This window comes from Artemia sp. Qi Xiang Cuo, chromosome 12 (assembly GCF_049724085.1).
Source record: "Artemia sp. Qi Xiang Cuo chromosome 12, ASM4972408v1, whole genome shotgun sequence".
Classification (NCBI taxonomy): domain Eukaryota; kingdom Metazoa; phylum Arthropoda; class Branchiopoda; order Anostraca; family Artemiidae; genus Artemia; species Artemia sp. Qi Xiang Cuo.
The window spans coordinates 55,840,565-55,867,657 of NC_142805.1; the positions used below are offsets into that span (position 1 = coordinate 55,840,565).

Sequence of the window (27,093 nt, forward strand, 5' to 3'; positions counted from 1 at the left end):
AGCTCGTTTCTCATAAGCTACTCGCTTCGCTGTTGGTTTTTAGCGTTTACATTGCGAATAATTTAATGTCTATTTTACTCCTTTGCAACGAATTTTAGATACCAAATTGATTGATATTGCTTTGTAACGAATTGATACTGTGGGAACTACATTGCAAAAAATTAACTATTAGCTAACAAAAATAACAGAATTAACAATTAAACGACAAATTGACTAAAATAATTGAACAATTGCAAACAACCGACCTACAAATAGTACTGTGAATAATATTGTTATTGTTTTGACTTCCAATGTTTCTTATGATATTATATATATTTGTCTTTTTTCTATATTCCCCCTATATTTTCATATATTCTTTCTTTAGACGGTGACCGGAAATTCAGAAAGATACAGTTCTGGCAACGAGTCTTTATAAGAGGTCGCTTTTTGGACCAATTTAAGGATATTCTTTGAAAAATAATATATTTATTAAAAAAACTAAATATTGAATCAAATCAACTACAATCAACCACTTAAATAATTAATACTTGTAGCCTAGATATTTAAAAATTAGATAATTACATACAAGAGGCAGAAGAGGTTTGGCAAAGAAATTCTTGATAAGGATTTTTCCAAAAACAACAAAGTTCAAATTGTCTATCTTTAGAAGAAAAATTCAACAGAAGAGCTGAGTTTAGTACATAAAACATTTAAATATTATATTATTTAATAATGAAAATTATTATAAAAAATCATTTATGAAATCTTTTCCAGCACATTTCAGCACATTTATCTTATGTTAGAGCAATACCTTAACAAAAGTAATTTCTGCCTAAAGAAAAACGAAATTTTTAAGAGGGTTAAATATCCACTAACCGAAACATATTTATTCGACACATTGTAACCTTTATTAAGCTCTCAGGGGACCAAGACAGGAGGAAGTGAAAAAAAGAGCTCACAAGACAGTGTTGCCAAACAGCTTTGAAATTTAGCATAATATATTAAATTATATTGAGCAATATTCGAGTTAACAATAAAGTAGTTACCCACTAGAAGAGTTATAAGCACAATAACCGATATACAGGAAATTAATACAAAAATATACAGAAAATTAACAATTAACTAAGTTATTTATTCATTCGTAACCCAGGATGGTAGAGTAACAATAAAAAAAAAGAAGCCTAAATAATCAAGTGCCCCTTAATAAAGAACAATGCAGCCTCTGTGTAGGGTGAGAATTCCGACGGGGAGAATTTTCTGTGGGAAGGAAGTTTTCGGAGGTAATTTAACGCTAAGGGGGTGAGGGATATCCTGGCATGACTCGAAAAGGTCATTTACAGAATAATTTCTGTTCGTTTTAAGTTTCGATATTCCTACTTGCCTTCAGTTTTTTCTTTATTTAGTTATCCATCAGAAACTGTTTTTTTTCCAAGGGGAAAGACAAGGGGGAAGATAAAGAAGAGACCTGAAAGGTTTTACCTGCTTTCTATTTAAGTTATCTTTTGGAAATAATCAACACGCTCACAGAAATTTGAATATATATCTTGAACTCAAACCAAGATTAAAAGTTAAATGCGTTAAATCTGAATGAATTTCTGTAAAATTGACCATATTAACACAAACAGTTTTGTCCTTTTTTCCACTTTACTTTTCAGTCAAAACAAAGGGTAGGAATACGGCATAAATAAGAAGGTTTGAGATAGAAAGAACACACAGAGCTCTTAGTGAAGAGTTTAACAATTTCAACTTTAAATCACAGTTCACTTTTACGATCTTCAACCTTAAATGTGTTTTCTGACTTACCAAAAGCCAAGAAGATGCCAGGATGTTCCATCTAATTGGTTAAGTTCACACGCTCTCTAAAAATTTAATTTGAAAATGAGAAAAATGCACAAGATTTTTTATTAAATAGCTACATATAGAAAATTTGTCTTGATTTCATATCTTAAAAAGTACCTGGCCACAAACTTAGTAATCAACAGCTATTAGCCCTTACGCGAATAAATCGCGAATATCTTATTTTCGCGAATAAATCGCGAAAATCTTACGCGAATAAATCGCGTAAGATTTCATTCATCAGTTCAAACTTCCTAATCAACAGAGTTAAAGCTATTCATCTCTGAGAAAATTCACTGAATAAAACGCATCAAATTGAGTTCATCTGTTCAAACTTTTTAATAACTGAGTTAAAGCTATTCGTCCTTGGCAAAATTCACTGAATAGACCACATAAAATTTAATTCAGCAGTTCAAGCTTTATAATCAACAAAGTTAAAGCTACTCATTATTGAGGAAGTTCACTGAATAAACCGCGTCAAATTTAATGTATCAGTTCAAATTTTAAAATCAACAGAGTTAAAGCTATTCTTCCTTAGGCAAATTCACAGAATAAACCATGTCAAATTTAATTCATCAATTTAAACCTTATAACCAACTGATTTAAAGCTATTTGTCATTAGGAAAATTCACTGAAAAAACCGCACGAAATTTAATTCATCAGTTCAAACTTAAAAATCAACAGAATCAAAGCTATACGTCCTTAGGAAAATTCACAGAATAAACCATGTAAAATTTATTCATCAGTTCAAACTTTATAATAAACAAAGTTAAAGCTATTCGTCCTTGGAAAAATTCACTTAATAAATCACTTCAAATTAATTCATCAGTTCAAACCTTATAATCAACTGATTTAAAGCTATTCGTCCTTGGAAAAATTCACCGATTAAACCGCATCAAATTAATTCGACTGTTCAAACTTTATAATCAAGCGAGTTAGAGCTATTCTTCCTTGGGCAAATTCACTGAGTACACGCGTCAACTTTAATTCATCAGTTCAAACTTTATATTAAACAGAGTTTAACCTTTCAAACGTTAGAGAAATTCACTAAATAAACCTTATTAAGTTTGGTTTATCAGTTCAAACTATGTAATCAACAGAGTTAAAGCTATACGTTCTTGGAAAAATCCGACTGAATAGACCGCGCCAAATTTAAGTCATCACTTCAAATTTTTTAGTAAACAGAGTTAAAGCTATTCATCCTTGTGAAGATTCATTGAATAAACCATGTCAAATTATAATTCATCAGTTCAAACTTTGTAATAATAAGAATTAAAGTTATTCTTCCTTGGGGAAATTCACTGAATAAGTCACGCCAAATTTAAGTCATCACTTCAAATTTTTTAGTAAACAGAGTTAAAGCTATTCATCCTTGTGAAAATTCACTGAATAAACCATGTCAAATTTAATTCATCACTTCAAACTTTATAATCAAAAGAGTTAAATCTATTCTTCCTTGGGGAAATTCACTGAATAAGTCACGCCAAATTTAAGTCATTACTTCAAATTTTATAATGAACAGAGTTAAAGCCATTCGTCCTTCGAAAAAATTCACTGAATAAGCCGCGTCAAATTTAATTCATCAGTTAAACCCTTATAATCATTGATTTAAAGTTATTCGTCCTTGGAAAAATTCACTGAAAAAACCGTGTCAAATCTAATTCATCGGTTCAAACTTTATAATCAAGGGAGTTAAAGCTATTCGTCCTTGGGGAAATTCACTGAATAATCCGCGTCCAATTTAATTCATCAGTTGAAACTTTATAATCAAAAGAGTTAAAGCTTTTCGTCCTGGAAAAATTCACTGAAAAAACCGTGTCAAATCTAATTCATCGGTTCAAACCTTATAATCAACAGAGTTAAAGCTATTCGTCCTTGAATAGCTTTGAGAGTTAAAGCGCTTCACTTGAGTATTTAGAGTAACAAGTGTGACCGACGTTCAAAACAAATAGAAAACTTTTTTGGTACATAATTATAATCTTAATTATGATTACAGTATTATTATAATATTTGTAGTATAATAATCGATCGTCACCATTTAATGGCCATATCTTGTAGCAAAAAGAGGTAAAGAGCAATTCTGAAAATGTTTAAAAAATTATGAATACAAAGATGAAGCACAACGGCTCCTTTAGACATAATTCCACAAACCTGAATATGCTTTTTTGTTTGATAGGCTTTCTCAATCCTTGCCTTCGTTCCTTCGTAGTAGGCCTTCAAATCCAATAGAATAAACATCCATTTATGGGCAGCAAAATTCTTCTCGTCCAGTTCAAGCGCCTTGTTAACGTAATTATAACCTTTAAAATTTTGAAAAGCCTTAAGTACCAAGGATTTTGAAAAACAAAGAAAAAACTGCTCCCTTCTTAGATCTGCTCATACATGAAAAGCTCATTTTTTTCTGAAAATTATGAAGTTTTAAGGGTAGTACCTAATTTTAGTCAGTGTTGCCACTTTGAACGACGGAAACAAATAAACGAAACTAATTATTTTAATTTCACGACACTTTCGTCCGTATAATTTCAACATTAACAGTATGTTGATTTCCGCAGATAACTACACCTTCAAAAGAATGCTACATCTTTTTAAGCTGTTTAATACCAAATATTTTTAGCTGGCTTTTGCTGATTTCTCATCCACCTTTCCTTCATTTTCTTTTGGTACCCGCTATTTTCAAAACTGGCATAACTTTTAATAGATTTCTTTTTCATTAAAATTTGAATTCCCAACTTTTCCTATTTTTTTTTTTTTTTTGACATATATGGTTGTGAAAATTTCCACTTGAGCAATTCAAATAGTCATATTTCATTTTCACCGTTCTTGGTATTTTAGGTAAAAAAAAAGGGAAAATACCAAATAAATACAACTTGAAAACAACGGATGCATGACCAGCAGAAAGAAAAAAAGAAGAGCAAACAAACAAATCTTTCGCCTGTATCACAACCAGGCATCCTGAGCGTTGAAAAAGGGAAAGAATCTAAACCAAAACAATTTTTAAAAAAGAGAAAAATCTAAAATAATTAAAACGCAGAAAGAATTAAAATAAAAAGTCATAGCAGTATGTACAATAAATACCAGGAGTAAAAACTAAGAAAGTAGAATATAATACACATAATTCGGCTACTCAGAAAAAAAAAGCAAAGTAACAAATGCACAATCAAATGTCAATAATTTCTTCCTCTTTCTTCTGACTGGTGTTTTCAGGACTTATTTCGCCAAAAATGTGTACATAAGAAAAGGTGAATGTATTTTTGAATTAAGTATGAAAAATAACAATAGGAAAAAAAAACAACGTATTTGAAATGTTTTTATTTCGAGTACCCGAAATAACTAAGGTAGTTTAGAAACAACTGAGTTTCTAAACTAAAGTAATCGGAGATATTTTTTTTTTACAAAAATTAAAGCTTTGCTTTCAATGGATTCAATTGGAAAAGCCATGTACCTCCTCTCCCAGATTGCCATTAGGCATAGCTCAAAACCCCTATGCCTTCCCAAGGCCAAAACATAATTTGCACTTTACTGAAAAAAATATAAATGTTTATACTTTTATAACTTTAAGAAATCAAATAATACTAACATTTTGATTACTAAATATCAGTATATGTATATCAAACTGACAATGCACATTCATTTGTATTTTTTTCAGTAAAGTGCAAAGTTTGTTCTGGCCTTGTGAAGGCATAGGGGTTTTACACTCAACTTATGTTAATTTCTACTCGTTTTGAGTATGACTCGGTTATTCATTGTAATTTCAGTTCGTTTTGAGTTTCATTTATTTATCGATGCTGATTTGTGGTAGTTTCACGCTCGGTAGATTATTTGATTTTATTTTTGCTCATTTTTGGTTTACTGGAGCTCTTTCTTTGAAAAACTTATGTTGTGGGAAAAGTTTTTTTTAATTAATTTCTGTTCGTTTTATATTGACATAGTCTTTTCAGGGAAAAAGAAATAATGCTTTAAATCTTTTCGTTTTTTAAGACTTGTTTGGCCTGCTATTTGTATGCTGGAGAAAAATTTACAGCAATTTCTAACAACATACACCCTTTTAAAAATCTGGACACAAATAGTAGTGTTTAATTTAGTTTCATACCTCCTCTAGTTGACCTAAAATGGAAAACGTGATACCATTCGCAGAAAAATTTGTTTACTTTCTTTAATAGCTTGGATACACTTACGCTATTTTGATTTGGTTAAATTTTAAGAGCAGAAGTAGCCCCGAAAGTTTGAACATAATACCCTCAGTCGATTGCGCTGCCTATGATGTGTCTGATACAAATTTTTATGTAGCCATTTTTTCGAAAAACAGTCCAAATATCATGGCCAGCATAATGGGTACAATGTATTATTATTATTTATTTTTTTTGTTTTTTTTTTGGAAGGGGGGATTCGGTTGATTTTTTTTTTAGATCACGACACTTCGTATAGAAGAAGTTGTTAAACATAGTTTGCCCATAATAATAAACACGACCAGAACATAATTTGCACTTAACTGAAAAAAAAAATACATTTTGAATATTTTCACATTTTGTTACTTTAATAAATAAAAAATTATTAAAACTTTCAGGAATAAATATCAGTCTATGTATAATAGATGGACAATCCATGGTCATTTATTTTTTGTTTTTTTTTTCAGTAAAGTGCAAATTATGTTCTGGTCTTGAGGAGGCATGGGGGTTGTCAGCCCTACTCATGCTAATTCTTGCTCGTTTTGAGTTTGACTCGGTTATCTATTGTAATTTTTGTTCGTTTTGGGTTCCATTTGTTTATTCATGATGATTTGTAGTAGTTTTATGCTTGGAAGATTGTTTGACTTTATTTCTGCTCATTTTTGGTTTAATGGAGGTCTTTGCTTTTCTTTGAAAAACATGTCTTGTGAAAAAAGTTTTTAAAATTAATCTTATCTTATAGACATTCGAACAATTTGTCTTTTTTTCTCCTGGCTTCAGGTATAAAGACTATAAGACAGCTCGAAAGAAGATATCAGGCGCAAAAAAAGAAAGGACTGGACTATAAATATCTTTATGTACAGGGTAACATATAGGTACCATGTTTAATACTCTTGTTCTTCTGTAAACATCAATTTAATTTACCTTCTAAATGAAGAGGTTTTTTCTCACTGTCTAATTTAAGAGGTCGTGCTAATTCATAACAAAGACGCCCAAGTCTCCACAGTACTTCTGCCTCATTGTTATCCTAAAAAAAAGAAATATATGATAATAATAAAAGTATTTTGCTACATAAACATTAAATTTGTAACAATGTGTTTCTAGTATAGAGATTGTGTTCTGATTTCTGATGTCTATGAGCGTGGGGGAGGGGGCTAATAGTCACAAAAAGTATTTTGGCTCTTCTTTAGCCATTAGATAACTAAAATATATATTCTCACCTAATTTAGCTATTTTCTCTAGTTTATGGGGGTCAACCCGAGATCCACCCGGTACAAATACGGGCAGTGCGCTATTTTTGGTCTACCATTATGCTCTGTCACAAACGATAGCGTTAGACCTATAGTAGCTTATATATAGTATATAGTAGCCTATAATTAACTTTAATATTTAAAAGACAATCTTTCGAGTTTTAGCTCCCATTTAAAGATTATAAATTCTTGATAATCCTTCAGCCCGTATAAATTCAAATTCAAATAAATATTTTCGCGTGATTTTACATTTGGGGGGGGGGGGGGTGACCAACCCTTGTATTCTGTCAGATTTACTTCCTTTTAGGAAAGCTATCCTACGGGGTAGGGTAGGTTTCGTAAGAAAAATTAAGGCCTTCACAATACTTCCGCATCATTCTTTTCTAAAAGAAGAAGACTATGATATAATAGAATACATTGAAAAGCAAAAGCCAATTCTTACCCCAAATCAAAACTTAATGTTCAAAAATTTACTGTTAGTGATAGTGTCGGGCGATATTTGATGTTGATATATCGATATATCGGATCAAATATCTAATATCAAAACGTATTATCGAAACCGGCATTTTTTGGGAGTCTCTGACCCCCTATATTTCCCGGGGAAAACCCACCACACGAAAATTCTGCAAATTTTCAGCATATTAATATTTCATGTGAATATTTACATAAAAACAAACACATAAATAATAATGTGAAATTAATATTTAATCCCTCTTGATTTCTGGAAATATTTCTGCTCTAAGCTGTTATTATGAAAGTAAAGAGTAACATTAAACCCCAAAATTAACAGACTATAGGAAAGGCTGCCCCTTCCTCTTCTGCACGTCCACATCATTGTTACAGAAACTTCGGAGTGTGCCAATTACGTCAGAAATTGAGAATTCTAGTATTTTTTTTATATAAGTCATAAGTGAGACCAACAAGCCTAGGGGGATGGGGTATTTTCCGGAAGGGGGGGGGTTAAACACAGGCTCTCTAAAAACATCCCCGCACGAAAATGAAAAAAAGGAAAAAGAAATTAAGAACAAGAGATGATAAAAAAAGAAAATAAAATTGCAAGAAAAAATGTAATCAAAGGTTCAAGGTAAACAGGGGCCAATACATCAGCAAAAATTGTGCCAGGTTCTTGGATATATTTACCTATAGGAGGTGAGAGGGGGACAAATCAGTCCCCCTAGTGCAGTAGGCTAGAGAGAGATCATACAAATTTATAAGAATAATGGGATTTATGGATGGAGGGTTAAAATAGACACGATACATCTCTAGGAGTTCAAAGTTACGATAAGGAGTTTTTAATATGCTATGCGGAAGTAAATTGGACGACAGAAAAATATATTGGTGATTTTGAAAATTTAACCAAAAACGGAAAGTGGGGGGCATGGAGTTAGCAGATACCTCTCAGGGCATCTAATGAATATTTTGAGCTACATGTTTTGCGCTCTCTCAGTGATGCTGTACTTTATGTATGGGGAAAAATTTTATGGGGGGTTTTCAGTGGGGGATGGATTTCCTCTGGGGAGGGGTATTTTCCAGGGAGAAAAAGACCAGCCCCAATTTTCCTCCCTAAACCGTTTTTCTAAAAACATTCATACAACTTTGGTTCTTATAGGCTATGGTTCGCTCTTTACTGCGGTGCAGCTATCGCTGCTGCCATGATCAATATAAAATAAAAAAAAACTAGTGAATTTAAACAGAAAGTGAAAACTTTAAGCAATCTAGGAAATCAGATATATATATAAATATATATATATATATATATATATATATATATATATATATATATATATATATATATATATATATATATATATATATATATATATTCAAATGAAACTTACAGAGGAAAAAAAACTAACAAAATGAAAAATAAAATCAAAAAGGGTGAAAAAACGAGGATTTTGTCAGCCAGTGGTGAACCATGAAGAAGACAAAAAATAAGCAAATATTTCGACAAGGACCTCCGCCAAGTCGTCCTCAGTGCTAAACAAAAAAGGAGACAAAGAGAAAAAAACGAAAATCTAACCTTTCAAAGTTTACCTTATAAAGACAGAACAGACACTGAATAAAAACCAGACAGGAATCAATGAAAAAGAATTTACCAAGATGATTGGGCAAGAATCTTTTGCCTTGCAATAGTTTTAGCTGGTCTACATTTTCGGTTTTCATTAGATATGCGAATAGGTTCTTTTAAATTATACCGGGTGAAAATATTGATTGAGTCCTTCAAAATTAAACTGTCGTAAATTAGGCTTAATGAAATATCTCCAGTATCTCTATTTATTCCTAAATTTTGGTTCATATATTTTTTTATCTCAATTACCTCTTCAAAAGTTTGTGGCAAGCCATTTACAGTTGATATTAAGGTTGCCTCGTCAAAAAGAACTAGATGGGTCGGATTTATGAAAATATGCGAAGCCACCGCCGAATCAAAGTTGTCATTGTTATTTTTTAATCTCAGGGACTTATCTATTGAAATTTTGTGCTCATGCAAACGTTCACCTAGTTGTTGATGAGTCCTACCAATGTGAAATTTCCCACAAGAACACAGGATTCTGTAGACACCACTACCCAGTACAGGGTCAGTTTTATCCTTTCCTGAGTTGAAAAAGTGTTCAACTTTTTGTTCGGTTTTGAAAGAAACAGAGATTTTTTTTTTAATTTTTCTGAGTTTATCGCCAAGTTTCGGGATGTATGGTAAAGCGATAAAAGTTTTTTTCTCAATTGCCGGGGTAACTGAATCAAGGGGGACAAGCTCCCTATTTTGTTCTTTTATCTTTTTTAATAGTCTATCTATGATATTTTCAATGAGTTTCATTGGGTAACCATTGCAGAAGAGAATATCCTTGACGAAGCAACCTTAATATCAACTGTAAATGGCATACCACAAACTTTTATAGAGGTAATTGAGATAAAAAAAAAATATAAGAACCAAAATTTAGCAATAAATAGAGATACTGGAGATATTTCATTAAGCCCAATTTACGAAAGTTTAATCTTGAAGGACTCGATCAATATTTTCACCCGGTATAACTTAAAAGAACCTATTTGCATATCTAATGAAAAACGAAAATGTAGACCAGCTAAAACTATTGCAAGGCAAAAGATTCTTGCCCAATCATCTTGGTAAATTCTTTTTCATTGATTCCTGCCTGGTTTTTATTCAGTGTCTGTTTTGTCTTTGTAGGGTAAACTTATATATAATATATATATATATATATATATATATATAAATAAATATATATATATATATATATATATATATATATATATATATATATATATATATATATATATATATATATATATATATATATATATATATATATATATATATATATATATATAGTTCGGGCCGTAAAGAATGCTGGATCCCAAGTAGGTAAAGGATGGACACATGTTTTGTGCTTCGCATATACTCTAAATTTGACATGGGGGGTGCTATTAACGACACTGCTAAATTGTTGCCTCTCTCCAAAAGGCTAGAAATATTGTCAGCTTTTTCAGACGTAGTGTGGTAGCTACCGATAAGTTGCGCCAGTTTCAAATCTCTATTGACAATGCATGCACCAAAAAACTAAAACCTGATGTGACCACTGGATACAATTCGTTCTTCACTATGTTGCGTAGTCTACAAGATTTGAAAGAGTCGGTAACAAGATCGCTTGCGCTTCTCAGTAAAGTGGACTTCATACTAACTGATAGTTAGTGGGGTGTTATTTCAACCGTGATTGCGGTGCTTACACCCTTTGAAGAGGCAACTATTGACCTCTAATCTAAAATCTATCCCCCATCTCGAAAGTCCTGCATTTGTCTAAGATTTTGAGACGCCACCTTGTTCAGGTAGATTTAAGTGGATTCTCAGATGTGGCTGATGAGCTTCGAAAGGCTTTGCTGAATAAAATGTATTGTAGGTTTATATGCCTTGGTCAAGTCACACCCGTCGTAATTACCACATATCTTGGCCCGCGTTTCAAGAAAATGCATATTTCACCTGACAATCTTCAACAAGCTGAGAGCAAAATTGCAAACGCGATAGATTTGGCCTTGCTGGCTGCTGAATCTCGATCAGAAGAAACAAGTACCATCGCTGTACCCTTTATTTACCATTTGCGTGAATGAACTTCGGCAAGTCCAAAGCTAGCAAAAAACTGATCCGAAATATCAATATCGATATGTCGAATATCGAAAGTAAAAATATCGATATATCGATTAATCAAAATATCCCCTAACACTAGTTAGTGAACAAAATTACCCATATTTTTTTTTTAAATGCCTTTCTTGTGATATTAATGTTTCCATCAAAAACATATATAAAGAAAGGAAAAGGTTAAAGTCGATCATAAGAAAAACATTACTAAAAAAGAGAAATAAAAATGGAGTTCAAACTCAAACAAACTTTAGAGATTTAATTGTTTGTGAATCTAGTTATCTAGGATCTAGTTGGTGCTGGAAAATAAAAGTTTCTCTTCACATGAGGATCCCCGCCAAAAGAGATACAGAAAAGGAAGAAGAGAGAAGTCGATTATAAGAATATCATGTTATTAAAAAATAAAAATAACAAGTGAATTTGTGCCCCAAACAAAGCTCAGTGATCAAAGTTTTAAGAGTTCTAGTAATCTAGATCTTATTCAGCACAAAAAAACACTATCACAAATCCGAACTCAACAGCAATCATGTGAAAAACTGCTGCCCATAAGGCAAATCTATCTAGGGATATCTTAGTCTGAAATATAACTAGTGCAAGATTACCATGCAGGAAATAATCGGCCGTATTCAAATGTATCTGATATACATCGGGAGTGCCCATGGGCAGCCCCCCCCCCCGAAAAAAAGAAAGAAAAACATTATGTTTAAATGGACTAAATCCTCCTTAAGAAACACTTGAAACATTGTAGCAGAGCCTACAAATAGCCACGCTTCACACACAGGGAACTAATAAATTTCAAATGATGAGTTATAGCCCCGATCCCTGACAAAAATGAAAACCTTGCATTTATTAGAATAAGCTAGAATGCTCAATAATGGATTGTATTTTAAAGATGATTAAAATACTGAAAACTTGTCTATTACTGAGTAATTCAATTATTTTACGATTTCCCGATACATATGTTTCGACAATCGTATCAGTGTGGCTAATTTATTTTTGAAAATTAAAAAAAAAATTATGTTATAATCAGTTGGAATTTTTAACTGCTTTTTAAATAAATGGTTTTTTTTCTTTACTGATGTTAAAATTCCAGACGTTGTCCAGGGCCTTATAGGAAATTTTTCTCACTTAGCTGCGGCATTTTCAAATAATTCGTGGTAACGAACTGTAAGTAAGGAGCGACCCGGCTCAATGGTAATCGAAATTCTAAAAAACAGAATTTTGATACCAATAGATACATCAAAAGAATCCTATTTTAATTCTGATTTCAAATATATAAGTTTCATCAAGTTTAATCTTACCTATCAAAAGTTACGCACCTGAGAAAATTTGGCTGATTTTGGGAAAAAGGGGGAAAGACCCCCTAAAAGTTATAGAACCTTAATGAAAATCACACCATCATATTCAGCGTATAAGAGAACCCTACTGTAGAGGTTTCAATCTCCTATCTACAAAAATGTGGACTTTTCCTTTTTTTGCCAGAAGAAAGATCAGGGATGCGTGTTTATTTGTTTTTTGTTTTTTTTGTTTTTTTTTTCTTTTCCCCAGGGGTGATCGTATCGACCCAATGGTCCTAGAATATCGTGGGAGGGCTCATTGGAACGGAAATTAAAAGTTCTAGTGCCCGCTTTAAGTGACAAGAAAAAATGGTGGGCAACTAGGCCCCCTCCCACGGTCATTTTTTTCCCAAAGTCAACCGATCAAAATTTTGAGATTGCCATTTTGTTCAGCATGGTCGAAAATATTATAACTATGTCTTTTAGGATGACTTTATCCCTTAAAGCCCCCAGGGGGAGGGCTGAAAGTAATGAACTTTACCCAATGTTAACATATAGTATTGGTTATTGGGAAGTATACAGAAGTTTTCAGGGGGAATTTTTTCTGGTAGTTGGGGGGCGGGGGTGGGTCGGGGGTTATATGGGAGGATCTTTTCATGAAGGAAGTTTTCATGGGGGAAGGGACATTGCTATGAAGGGGGCACCGGATTTCCCATCATTATTTTAAAAAAAAATCAGAAATTAAATATAAAAAACAAGTTTTTCAACTGAAAGTAAGGAGCAACATCAAAACTTAAAACGAACACAAAAATATTAGCTATATGATTGGGTTCACCTTCTAGTCAATGCCTCGCTTTTTAAGCCAAAGATTTTTTTAGTACTTTCATAAGAGCTATTTATTCTAATTAACGGCCTTTGTGATTAAGGGATCATCTTTAAAGAATTGGAACAAAATTTGAACTTTAGCTTAAAGAACAAGGTATTGACTAGGGGGCAAACCCCCTAATATACGTATTAAAAATATATGAATATAGAAGTTCGTTACGTAAGCTAATTCGTAAGTTACGTATATTTATTAATAGAGGGCTAGGTACTATTTTGCAGAGTTGTATAGGAATTACCATGCTATTTGCAGAGACGTATAGGAAATACTTTGCAGAGACGTATAGGAAAAACATTTCCAGAGCATGTACTTATAGATTTGCTTGCCTTATGTTCCTTGACGTCTTTCCAGAGCATGTACTTATGGATTTGGGTGGATTATGCTCCTTCCTGTGCTATTTGCCTAGGTTACGTTCCTTGGCACCTTTCCAAGGCAGATTACCAGACTGGTTATTGCTATTGATATCAATTGCACATGGAATTATACAAGAACCGTACAAGAAAACCCACGTCTGAGGCACTACAGTTACACGTGAACATTCTAAAAAGCTGTCAACGCATGTTATTTGGAAGATTGCCTTAAATCGAGAGTAGTTTGTTATTAAAAAATTGGATGTTGCAATCATAATTGTTTGATTGACATTTGCAAAAAAGGGGTAAAGGATTTGCGGATTAGAGTGTAACTCGAGAGTAGTTTGTTATTAAAAAATTGGACGCTACAATCAGAATTGTTTGATTGACATTTGCAAAAAAAGGGGGTAAGGGATTATCAGTTAAGGTAACCCCTCGGAGTTGTTAACTCAGGCAATTTGTTATAAATTTGAGACAACATCAATCTATGAAAATTGTGAATGATAATAGAATAACATTGTGAGTTGACCTAGCTTTACCTCTCCGATGTGTTCTGTATAATACACAAGTTTTGTTTGAACAGTGTTGTCAGTTTAAATTAGGGTCCAACGTTAAAGTATACTAAAAAGTTGATACTAGGAGAGATGTAGATGGCAAGAAAATAATTTTAATAATGAAATTCAGACGAAAACTTAGAAATCCTTGCAAATCAAGTAGTAAGGTGTATGTGAGTACGAACCATCAAGGATCATAAGCACCAATGACCCTAACCAGCAGAAACAACAACCCCCCAAAGGTCCCCTATCCCCAAACTCGAAGGATGCCCCCTCCGCTCCAACTTTTTGGCCCCCTCCCCCCATTTTTTTTCTTTTTTTTTATTTTTTTTGGCAATTGACATTTTTTCTCATAACAAGTATCATTAATTACGATCGTAGCTTTCAAATGTGAAAATTAAGTCCATTTTTGGATCGAAAAATAAACTATTTCTGTAAAATCTGAGTTAATAAGGGTTTTTAACCTTAAACTCTAGTTTTTTGTAAGAAAATTATGGAAAATACAATTCTCTGGTTCAAATGTGAAACTAAAGTCCATTTATGGATCAAAAAATTAAACTATTTCCGTAAAATCTGAGCTAATTAGGGTTTTTGACCGTAAACTATAGTTTTTTGTGAGGAAATTATGGAACATACAATTCTCTGGTTCAAATGTGAAACTTAAGTTCATTTTTGGATCGAAAAAATAAACTTTTTCTTTAAGATCTGAGCTAATTAGGGTTTTTGACTGTAAACTCGTTTTTTGTAAGAAAATTATGGAAAATACGATTCTCTGGTTGAAGTGTGAAACTTAAGTGCTTTTTTGGATCGAAAAATAAAACTATTTCTGTAAAATCTGGGTTAATAAGGGTTTTTGACCGTAGACTCTAGTTTTTTGTAAGAAAATTATGGAAAATACAATTCTCTGGTTCAAATGTGAAACTTAAGCCCATTTATGGATCGAAAAATAAAACTATTTCCGTAAAATCTGAGCTAATTAGGGTTTTTGAACCTAAACTATATTTTTCTGTACGAAAATTATTGAAAATACAATTCTCTGTTTCAAATGTGAAACTTAAGTCCATTTTTGGATCGAAAAAAAATAAACTATTTCTGTAAAATCTGAGCTAATTAAGGTTTTTGACCCTAAACTATAGTTTTTTGTAAGAAAATTATGGAAAATACAATTCTCTGGTTCAAATTTGAAACTTAAGTCCTTTGTTGGATCGAAAAATAAAACGTTTTCTGTAAAATCAGAGTTAATAAGGGTTTTTGACCGTAAACTCTAGTTTTTTGTAAGAAAATTATGGAAAATACAATTCTCTGGTTCAAATGTGAAACTTAAGCCCATTTATGGATCGAAAAATAAAACTATTTCCGTAAAATCGGAGCTAATTAGGGTTTTTGACCGTAAACTATAGTTTTTTGTAAGAAAATTATGGAAAATACAATTCTCTGGTTCAAATGTGAAACTTAAGTCCATTTTTGTATCGAAAAAATAAACTATTTCTGTATAATCTGAGCTAATAAGGTTTTTGACCGTAAACTCTACTTTTGTAAGAAAATTATGGAAAATACAATTCTCTGGTTCAAATGTGAAACTTAAGTCCTCTTTTGGATCGAAGAATAAAACTGTTCCTGGAAAATCTGAGTTAATTAGGGTTTTTGACCGTAAACTATATTTTGTTGTAAGAAAATGATGTAAAATGCAGTTTCCTGGCTCAAATGTGAAACTTGTGTCCTTTTTTGGATCAAAAAAAAAAACGATTCCTGTAAAATCTGAGTTAATAATGGATTCTGACCGTAAACTCTAGTTTTTTGTAACAAAATTATGGAAAATACAATTCTCTTGTTCAAATGTGAAACTTCCATTTTTGATCGAAAAATAAAACTATTTCCGTAAAATCTGAGTTAATAAGGGTTTTTGACCGTAAACTCTAGTTTTTTGTAAGAAAATTATGGAAAATACGATTCTCTGGTTCAAATGTGAAACTTAAGCCTATTTATGGATCGAAAAATAAAACTATTTCTGTAAAATCTGAGTTAATAAGAATTTTTGACCGTAAACTCTAGTTTTTTGCAAGAAAATTATGGAAAATACAATTCTCTGGTTCAAATGTGAAACTTAAGTACATTTTTGGATCGAAAAAATAAACTGTTTCTGTAAAATCTGAGCTAATATGGGTTTTTGACCGTAAACTCTAGTTTTTTGTAAGAAAATTATGGAAAATACAATTCACTTCTTCAAATGTGAAACTTAAGTCCTTTTTTGGATCGAAAAATAAAACGATTTCATGTAAAATCTGAGCTAATAAGGGTTTTGACCGTAAACTCTAGTTTTTTGTAAGAAAATTATGGAAAATACAATTCTCTGGTTCATATGTGAAACTTAAGTCTGTTTTTGGATCGAAAAATAAAACGATTTCTGTAAAATCTGAGTTAATAAGGATTTTTGACCGTAAACTCTAGTTCTTTGTAAGAAAATTATGGAAAATACAATTCTCTGGTTCAAATGTGAAACTTAAGTCCATTTTTTTGATCAAAAAATAAACTATTTCCGTAAAATCTGAGCTAATAAGGTTTTTGACCGTAAGATTTAGTCTTTTGCAAGAAAATTATGGAAAATACAATTCTATGGCTCAAATGTTACATTTAAGTCCATTTATGGAGCGAAAAATAAAACTATTTCCGTAAAATCTGAGCTAATAAGGGTTTTTGACCGTAAACTCTAGTTTTTTGTAAGGAAATTATGGAAAATACAATTCTCTCTGATTCAAATGTGAAACTTAAGTCCATTTATGGATCGAAAAATAAAACTATTTCCGTAAAATCTGAGCTAATTAAGGTTTTTGACCGTAAACTATAGTTTTTTGTAAGAAAATTATGGAAAATACAATTCTCTGGTTCAAATGTGAAACTTAAGTCTATTTGTGGAACGTAAAACAAAACTATTTCCATAAAATCTAAGCTAATAAGGGTTTTTGACCGTAAACTCTAGTTTCTTGTAAGAAAATTATGGAAAATACAATTCTGTAGTTCAAATGTGAAACTTAAGTCGAGTTTTGGACACTCATAATGATGATGAGGATTGATGGTTCTAATTCATTATTTTTTTTCATAAAACAAACTATTTTTTTTAACTTTGAAATTATTCAACCTTATTTATTTTTTTATCTTTTTTTTGTACGTATCTTAAAATGACAAATTAACTTTGAGTCCTTTTTTGGATCGAAAAATAAAACGATTTCTGTAAAATCTGAGTTAATAAGGGTTTTTGACCGTAAACTCTAGTTTTTTGTAAGAAAATTATGGAAAATACAATTCTATGGTTCAAATCTTAAACTTAAGTCCATTTTCGGGTCGAAAAATAAAACTATTGCAGTAAAATCTGAGCTAATTAGGGTTTTTGACCGTAAACTAGTTTTTTGTGAGAAAATTATGGCAAATACAATTCTCTGGTTCAAATGTGAAACTTAAGTCCATTTTTGGATCGAAAAAATAAACTGTTTCAGTAAAATCTGAGCTAATTAAGGTTTTTGACCGTAAACTATAGTTTTTTTTAAGAAAATTATGGAAAATACAATTCTCTGGTTCAAATGTGAAACTTAAGACCTTTTTTGGATCGAAAAATAAAACGTTTTCTGTAAAATCAGAGCTACTAAGGGTTTTTGACCTTAAACTCTAGTTTTTTGTAAGCAAATTATGGAAAATAAAGTTCTCTGGTTCAAATCTTAAACTTCAGCCCATTTACGGGTCGAAAAGTAAAGCTATTGCCGTAAGGTGTGATCTAATTAGTGGTTTTGACCATAAAGTATAGTTTTTTGTGAGAAAATTATGCAAAATACAATTCTCTGGTTCAAATTTGAAACTTAAGTTCATTTTTGGATCGAAAAAAATAACTATTTCCATAAAATCTGAGCTAATTAGGGTTTTTGACCGTAAACTATAGTTTTTTGTAATAAATTGATGGAAAATACAATTCTCTGGTTCATATGTGAAACTTAAGTCCTTTTTTGGATCGAAAAAAAAAACGATTTCTGTAAAATCTGAGTTAATAAGGGTTTTTGAACGTAAACTCTAGTTTTTTGTAAGAAAATTATGGAAAATACAATTCTATGGTTCAAATGTGAAACTTAAGTCCATTTTTGATTGAAACATAAAACTATTTCCGTAAAATCTGAGTTAATAAAATTTTTGACCGTAAACTCTAGTTTTTGAAAAATTATGGAAAATACAATTCTCTGGTTCAAATGTGAAACTTAAGTTCATTTTTGGATCGAAAAAATAAACTGTTTCTGTAAAATCTGAGCTAATATGGGTTTTTGACCGTAAACTCTATTTTTTTGTAAGAAAATTATGGAAAATACAATTCCCTTCTTCAAATGTGAAACTTAAGTCCTTTTTTGGATCGAAAAATAAAACGATTTCTGTAAAATCTGAGCTAATAAGGGTTTTGACCGTAAACTCTAGTTTTTTGTAAGAAAATTATGGAAAATACAATTCTCTGGTTCAAATGTGAAACTTAAGTCCTTTTATTGATCGAAAAATAAAACTATTTCTGTAAAATCTGAGCTAATAAGGGTTTTTGACCGTAAACTATAGTTTTTTGTAAGAAAATTATTGAAAATACGATTCTCTTGTTCCAATGTGAAACTTAAGTCCGTTTTTGGATCGAAAAAATAAACTATTTCGGTAAAATCTGAGCTAATAAAGGTTTTTGACCGTATATTATAGTTTTTTGTAAAAAAATTATGGAAAATACAATTTTCTAGTTCATATGTGAAACTTGAGACCTTTTTTGGATAGCAAAATAAAACGTTTCCTGTAAAATCTGAGTTACTAAGGGTTTCTGACCGTAAACTCTAGTTTTTTGTAATAAAATTTTGGAAAATACAGTTCTCTGGTTCAAATGTGAAACTTCAGCCCATTTATGGGTCGAAAAATAAAACAATTGCCGTAAAATGGGAGATAATTAGGGTTTTTTGAACGTAAACTATAGTTTTTTGTAAGAAAATGATGGAAAATACAATTCTCTGGTTCAAATGTGAAACTTAAGTCCATTTTTAGATCGAAAAAATAAACTGTTTATGTAAAATCTGAGCTAATAATGGTTTTTGACCGTAAACTCTAGTTTTTTTTAATAAAATTACGTAAAATGCAGTTCTCTGGTTCAAATGTGAAACTTAAGTGCTTTTTTGGATCGAAAAATAAAACGATTTCTGTAAAATCTGAGCTAATAAGAGTTTTTAACCGTAAACTCTAGTTTCTTGTAAGAAAACTATGTAAAATACAATTCGCTGGTTCACATGTGAAACTTAAGTCCATTTTTGATTAAAAAATAGAACTATTTCCGTCAAATCTGAGTTAATAAGGGTTTTTGACCGTAAAGTCTAGTTTTTTGTAAGAAAATTATGGAAAATACAATTCTCTGGTTCAAATGTGAAACTTTAGTCTATTTATGGATCGAAAAATAGAACTATTTCTGTAAAATCTGAGTTAATAAGAATTTTTGACCGTAAACTCTAGTTTTTTGCATGAAAATTATGGAAAATACAATTCTCTGGTTCAAATGTGAAACTTAAGCCTATTTATGGATCAAAAAAAAAAACTATTTCTGTAAAATCTGAGTTAATAAGAATTTTTGACCGTAAACTCTAGTTTTTTGCAAGAAAATTATGGAAAATACAATTCTCTGGTTCAAATGTGAAACTTAAGTACATTTTTGGATCGAAAAAATAAACTGTTTCTGTAAAATCTGAGCTAATAAGGGTTTTTGACCGTAAACTCTAGTTTTTTGTAAGAAAATTATGGAAAATACAATTCTCTTCTTCAAATGTGAAACTTGAGTCCTTTTTTGGATCGAAAAATAAAACGATTTCTGTAAAATCTGAGCTAATAAGGATTTTTGACCGTAAACTCTAGTTTTTTGTAAGAAAAGTATTTAAAATAGTATTCTCTGGTTCAAATGTGTAACTTGAGTCCCTTTTTTGATCGAAAAATAAAACTATTTCCGTAAAATCTGAGTTAATAAGGTTTTTGACCGTAAGATCTAGTTTTTTGCAATAAAATTATGGGAAATGCAAGTATCTGGTTAAAATGTTAAACTTAAGTCCAGTTATGGATCGAAAAATAAAACTATTCCCGTAAAATCCGATCTAATGAGGGTTTTTGACCGTAAACTCTAGTTTTTTGTAAGGAAATTATGGAAAATACAATTCTCTCTGATTCAAATGTGAAACTTAAGTCCATTTATGGATAGAAAAATAAAACTATTTCCGTAAAATCTGAGCTAATTAAGGTTTTTGACCGTAAACTAGTTTTTTTTAAGAAAATTATGGAAAATACCATTCTCTGGCTCAAATGTGAAACTTAAGTCTATTTTTGGATCGGAAAACAAAACTATTTCCATAAAATCTAAGCTAATAAGGGTTTTTGACCGTAAACTCTTGTTTCTTGTAAGAAAATATGGAAAATACAATTCTGTAGTTCAAATGTGAAACTTAAGTCGAGTTTTGGACACTTATAATGATGATGAGGATTGATGGTTCTAATTCATTATTTTTTTACATAAAACAAACTATTTTTTTTTTAACTTTGAAATTATTCAACCTTATTTATTTTTTTATCTTTTTTTGTACGTATCTTAAAATGACAAATTAACTTTGAAATTATTCAACTTTATTTATTTTTTATCTTTTTTTTGTACGTATCTTAAAATGGCAAAATATCTTTCTTGAATTCACCTCTTGGATACACAATACAGAAATTATAAAAAAAATTGTAATTTCCAGACTTCATTTGCATGCAATAGATACCGAGAGTTCTATGACTCCTCCCCGCAATGAATTCTAAGGGTTTTATGACTCCTCCCCACAATGAATTCAGATGGTTTTAGGAGTCATTCCCCCTAGCCATAGCTCCATTCAACCTTGAGCGAAGGTATAAAAGTTTGATGATGTATTTCTCTTCTTAACAACTACATTAATAGCTTCCAAGATGATAGGACTGTATGACACAGAATTCATAGGTTTTAAGAAATCATCTTTTTGTGTTACATTTCAATGTAAATATTTATTATTGTTAATGGAACTCCAAGAAATTCACTGTTATCACTGGTTAGTGCACTACAACATGTATGAGCATGATAAAATCTTGTGGAGTACTACATTACATTGAATAAACAGACTGGGATTCTACGATAGAGTGATTACGCGACTTAATAATAGTGGTCAGGAACTGAGAAATGTCCAGGAGGAAGTCAGTGAAATTTGCAGCTTTTTCGGGGTTGAAGCACTCTACGTAAAGGGCAATGTACCTACAGATAAAGTCTTAATTCAAAAGTTTGACCCTAGGATTCCAATTTTCAATCTAGAAGAATTTAAGTGTCCTAAATTTGAAGGGGTTTATCATCGTCCTGAAGACGAGGTCAGGTTTTTCGCGCACTGGATACCTAAGGACATACCTGATCGTGATAAATGTATAAGACATGGTAAAAACTATTCTATATCATGGTACCATCGTTTCTGGATGTTTAAGAGTGAACGTGTGTATGACTATGTGTCATAATATAATTTTGTATTAATATTCTATATAGCATTATTTCATTAAAATATATTATGCATTACATTGTTGCGTTCATTATTTTTAGAGTAAGCTAGCATATCAAAAGTTTAGAATGTCCATTAAAACATCGGAGATGTGAGAAAAGGAATTTGCATACATCTATTGTCAGACACATGAGGTAACATTGACAAAATCTAGGTATCAGAATGAATAAAATCTTTATCAACATCCGTTGTTGGATATGTCATTATGAAAAAATTGCAAGTAAGTAGGAAGTAGGTAAGTAAGTAAGTAACAAACTCCTTCTTGAATTCATCTCTTGGATACACAATACAGAAATTTTATTATAGGAAATTATGAAATATGTTTTTATGAAACTCTCTATTAACATTCATTATCGATTGAAGTCGCTTCCTAGACAGACAATACAGCAATTTCACAAAATCTAAGTATAAGAGTGATTAAATTCTATATCAACATCCTTTTCTCGCATACATAGGAAAATACACACACACAGAGAGACAACACACACACACCCAGAGAGACGGGACACACACACACAGATACGAAACATACATAGAGACGAGACACGCATAGAGACAACACAAACACACACACACACAGAGACAAGACCCGCACAGAGACGACACAAACACAGAAACGACACACACACAGAGACGACAAACTCAAAGTGAGGACTTACACATAGAGACGACACATGCAAAGAGACGACAAAACACACAGAGACGAGACACATAGAGAGAGAGACGACACACACACACAGAGAGGACAAACACACAAAGACAACATACACAAAGAGATGATACACACACACAGAGACGAAACACACAAAGAGACGACACACGCAAAGAGACGACAAACATACAGAGAAGACACAAAAACAGAGACGACACACCCATAGAGATGACACACACATATAGAGACGAGACACGCACAGACACAACAAACAAACAGAGTCATAGTGAGAGTGCCACAAAAAATAAATAAAGTTGAATAATTTCAAAGTTCAAAGAAAAATAGTTTGTTTTATGAAAAAAAATAATGAATTAGAACCATCAATCCTCATCATCATTATGAGTATCAGAAACTCGACTTAAGTTTCACATGTGAACTAGAGAATTGTATTTTCCATAATTTTGTTACAAGAAACTAGAGTTTACGGTCAAAAACCCTTATTAACTCAGATTTTACAGAAATCGTTTTATTTTTCGATCCAAAAAAGGACTTAAGTTTCACATTTGAACCAGCGAATTGTATTTTCCATAATTTTCTTACAAAAAACTAGAGTTTACGGTCAAAAACCCTTATTAACTCAGATTTTACAGAAATCGTTTTATTTTTCGATCCAAAAAAGGACTCAAGTTTCACATATGAACCTGCGAATTGTATTTTCCATAATTTTCTTACAAAAAAATAGAGTTTACGGTCAAAGACCCTTATTAGCTCAGATTTTACAGTAATAGTTTTATTTTTCGATCCAAAAAAGGTTTTAAGTTTCACATTTGAACCAGCGAATTGTATTTTCCATAATTTTCTTACAAAAAAATAGAGTTTACGGTCAAAACCCTTATTAGCTCAGATTTTACAGAAATAGTTTTATTTTTCGATCCAAAAAAGGACGTAATTTTCACATTTGAACCAGAGAATTGTATTTTCCGTAATTTTCTTACAAAAAACTAGAGTTTACGGTCAAAAACCCTTATTAGCTCAGATTTTACAGAAACAGTTTATTTTTTCGATCCAAAAAAGGACGTTTCACATTTGAGCCAGAAAATTGTGTTTTGCATAATTTTCCTACAAAAAAATATAGTTTATGGTCAAAAACCCTTATTAGATCACATCTTACGGAAATAGCTTTATTTTTCGATCCATAAATGGGCTGAAGTTTCAGTTTTGAACCAGAGAATTGCATTTTCCATAATTTTCTTACAAAAAACTAGAGTTTACGTTCAAAAACCCTTATTAACTCTGATTTTACGGAAATCGTTTTATTTTTCGATCCAAAAAAGGACTTAAGTTTCACATTTGAACCAGAGAATTGTTTTCCATAATTTTCTTAAAAAACTAGAGTTTAAGGTCAAAAACCCTTATTAGCTCAGATTTTACAGAAACAGTTTATTTTTCCGATCCAAAAATGGACTTAAGTTTCACATTTGAACCAGAGAATTGTATTTTCCATAATTTTCTTACAAAAAACTAGTTTACGGTCGAAAACCCTAATTAGCTCAGATTTTAAGAAAATTGTTTTATTTTTTGATCCATAAATGGGCTCAAGTTTCACATTTGAACCAGAAAATTGTATTTTCCATAATTTTCTTACAAAAAACTAGAGTTTACGGTCAAAAACCCTTATTAACTCAGATTTTACAAAAACAGTTTATTTTTTCGATCCAAAAATGAACTTAAGTTTCACATTTGAACCAGAGAATTGTATTTTCCATAATTTTCTTACACAAAACTATAGTTTACGGTCAAAAACCCTAATTAACTCAGATTTTACGGAAATAGTTTTATTTTTTTATCCAAAAATGGACTTAAGTTTCACATTTGAACCAGAAAATTGTATTTTCCATAATTTTCTTACAAAAAACTAGAATTTAAGGTCAAAAAACCTTATTAACTCAGATTTTACAGAAATAGTTTATTTTTCGATCCAAAAATGGACTTAAGTTTCACATTTGAAAGCTACGCTCGTAATGAATGATACTTGTTATCAGAAAAAATGTCAATTGCCAAAAAAAATGGGGGGAGGGGGCCAAAAAGTTGGAGGGGTGGGGGCACCCTTCGAGTTTGGGGATAGGGGACCTTTGGAAGTTGACGTTTCTGCTGGTTAGGGTCATTGGTGCTTATGATCCTTGATGGTTTGTACTCACATACACCTTACTACTTGATTTGCAAGGATTTCTAAGTTTTGTTCTGAATTTCATTATTAAAATTATTTTCTTGCCATCTACATCTCTCTTAGTATCAACTTTTTAGTATACTATAACGTTGGACCCTATTTTAAACTGACAACACTGTTCAAACACAACTTGTGTATTATACAGAACACATCGGAGAGGTAAAGCTAGGTCAACTCACAATGTCATCCTATCATCATTAACCATTTTCATATATTGATGTTGTCTCAAATTTATAACAAATTGCCTGAGTTATCAACTCCGAGGGGTTACCTTAACTGATAATCCCTTACCCCCTTTTTTTGCAAATGTCAATCAAACAATTCTGATTGTAGCGTCCAATTTTTTAATAGCAAACTACTCTCTAGTTACACTCCAATCCGCAAATCCCTTACGCCTTTTTTGCAAATGTCAATCAAACAATTCTGATTGCAACATCTAATTTTTTAATAACAAACTACTCTCGAGTTAAGGCAATCTTCCAAATAACATGCGTTGACAGCTTTTTAGAATGTTCACGTGTAAGTGTAGTGCCTCAGACGTGGGTTTTCTTATACGGTTCTTGTATAATTCCATGTGCAATTGATATCAATAGCAATAACCAGTCTGGTAATCTGCCTTGGAAAGGTGCTAAGGAACGTAACCTAGGCAAATAGCACAGGAAGGAACATAATCCACCCAAATCCATAAGTACATGCTCTGGAAAGACGTCAAGGAACATAAGGCAAGCAAATCTATAAGTACATGCTCTGGAAATGTTTTTCCTATACGTCTCTGCAAAGTATTTCTTATACGTCTCTGCAAATAGCATGGTAATTCCTATAAGTCTCTGCAAAATAGTACCTAGCACTCTACTAATAAATATACGTAACTTACGAATTAACTTACGTAACGAACTTCTATATTCATATAATTTTAATACGTATATTAGGGGGTTTGCCCCCTTGTCAATACCTTGTTCTTTAAGCTAAAGTTCAAATTTTGTTCCAATTCTTTAAATACGACCCCTTAATCACAAGGCCGTTAATTAGAATAAATAGCTCTTATGAAAGTACTAAAAAAATCTTTGGCTTAAAAAGCAAGGCATTGACTAGAAGGTGAACCCAATCATATAGCTAATATTTTTTTTTCGTTTTAAGTTTTGATGTTGCTCATTAGTTTCAGTTGAAAAACTTGTTTTTTTACATTTAATTTCTGATTTGTTTTTAAAATAATGATGGGAAATCAGGCGCCCCCTTCATGGCAATGTCCCTTCCCCCATGAAAAGTTCCTTCATGAAAAGATCCTCCCATATAACCCCCGTCCCCCCCCACCCCCCACTACCAGAAAAAATTCCCCCTGAAAACTTCTGTATACTACCCAATAACCAATACTATATGTGAACATTGGGTAAAGTTCATAACTTTCAGCCCTCCCCCTGGGGGCTTCGAGGGATTAAGTCATCCTAAAAGACATAGTTATAATATTTTCGACCATGCTGAACAAAATGGCTCTCTCAAAATTTTGATCGGGTGACTTTGGGATAAAAATGAGCGTGGGAGGGGGCCTAGTTGCCCTCCATTTTTTTTGTCACTTAAAAAGGGCACTAGAACTTTTAATTTCCGTTCCAATGAGCCCTCCCATGATATTCTAGGACCACTGGGTCGATACGATCACCCCTGGGGAAAAGAAAAAAAAACAAACAAAAAAAACAAAAAACAAATAAAAACGCATCCCTGACCTTTCTTCTGGCAAAAAAAGGAAAATTCCACATTTTTGTAGATAGGAGCTTGAAACCTCTACAGTGGGGTTCTCTGATACGCTGAACATGATGGTGTGATTTTCATTAAGGTTCTATAACTTTTAGGGGGTCTTTCCGCCTTTTTCCGAAAATCAGCTAAATTTTCTCAGGAACTTAACTTTTGATAGGTAAGATTAAACTTGATGAAACTTATATATTTGAAATCAGAATTAAAATCTTATTCTTTTGATGTATCTATTGGTATCAAAATTCCGTTTTTTAGAGTTTCGGTTACCATTGAGCCGGGTCGCTCCTTACTTACAGTTCGTTACCACGAACTGTTTGAAAATGCCGCAGCTAAGTGAGAAAAATTTCCTATAAGGCCATGGACAACGTCTGGAATTTTAACATCAGTAAAGAAAAAAAAATCATTTATTTAAAAAGCAGTTAAAAATTCCAACTGATTAT

General features: G+C 31.7%; 1 protein-coding gene across 1 annotated transcript in view; it reads right to left on the reverse strand.

Annotated features, from left to right (window-relative positions):
* LOC148946300 (regulator of microtubule dynamics protein 1-like) overlaps window positions 1-27,093 on the reverse strand; it is a 60,435-nt gene that overhangs the window by 16,951 nt on the left and 16,391 nt on the right. The window contains exons 4-6 of the mRNA XM_089097933.1: window positions 6,906-7,008; window positions 3,967-4,115; window positions 1,783-1,838 (exon numbers count right to left, since the gene is read on the reverse strand). Coding sequence (XP_088954059.1) covers window positions 1,783-1,838; window positions 3,967-4,115; window positions 6,906-7,008 — 308 coding nt within the window. The remainder of the gene's footprint in view (window positions 1-1,782; window positions 1,839-3,966; window positions 4,116-6,905; window positions 7,009-27,093) is intronic.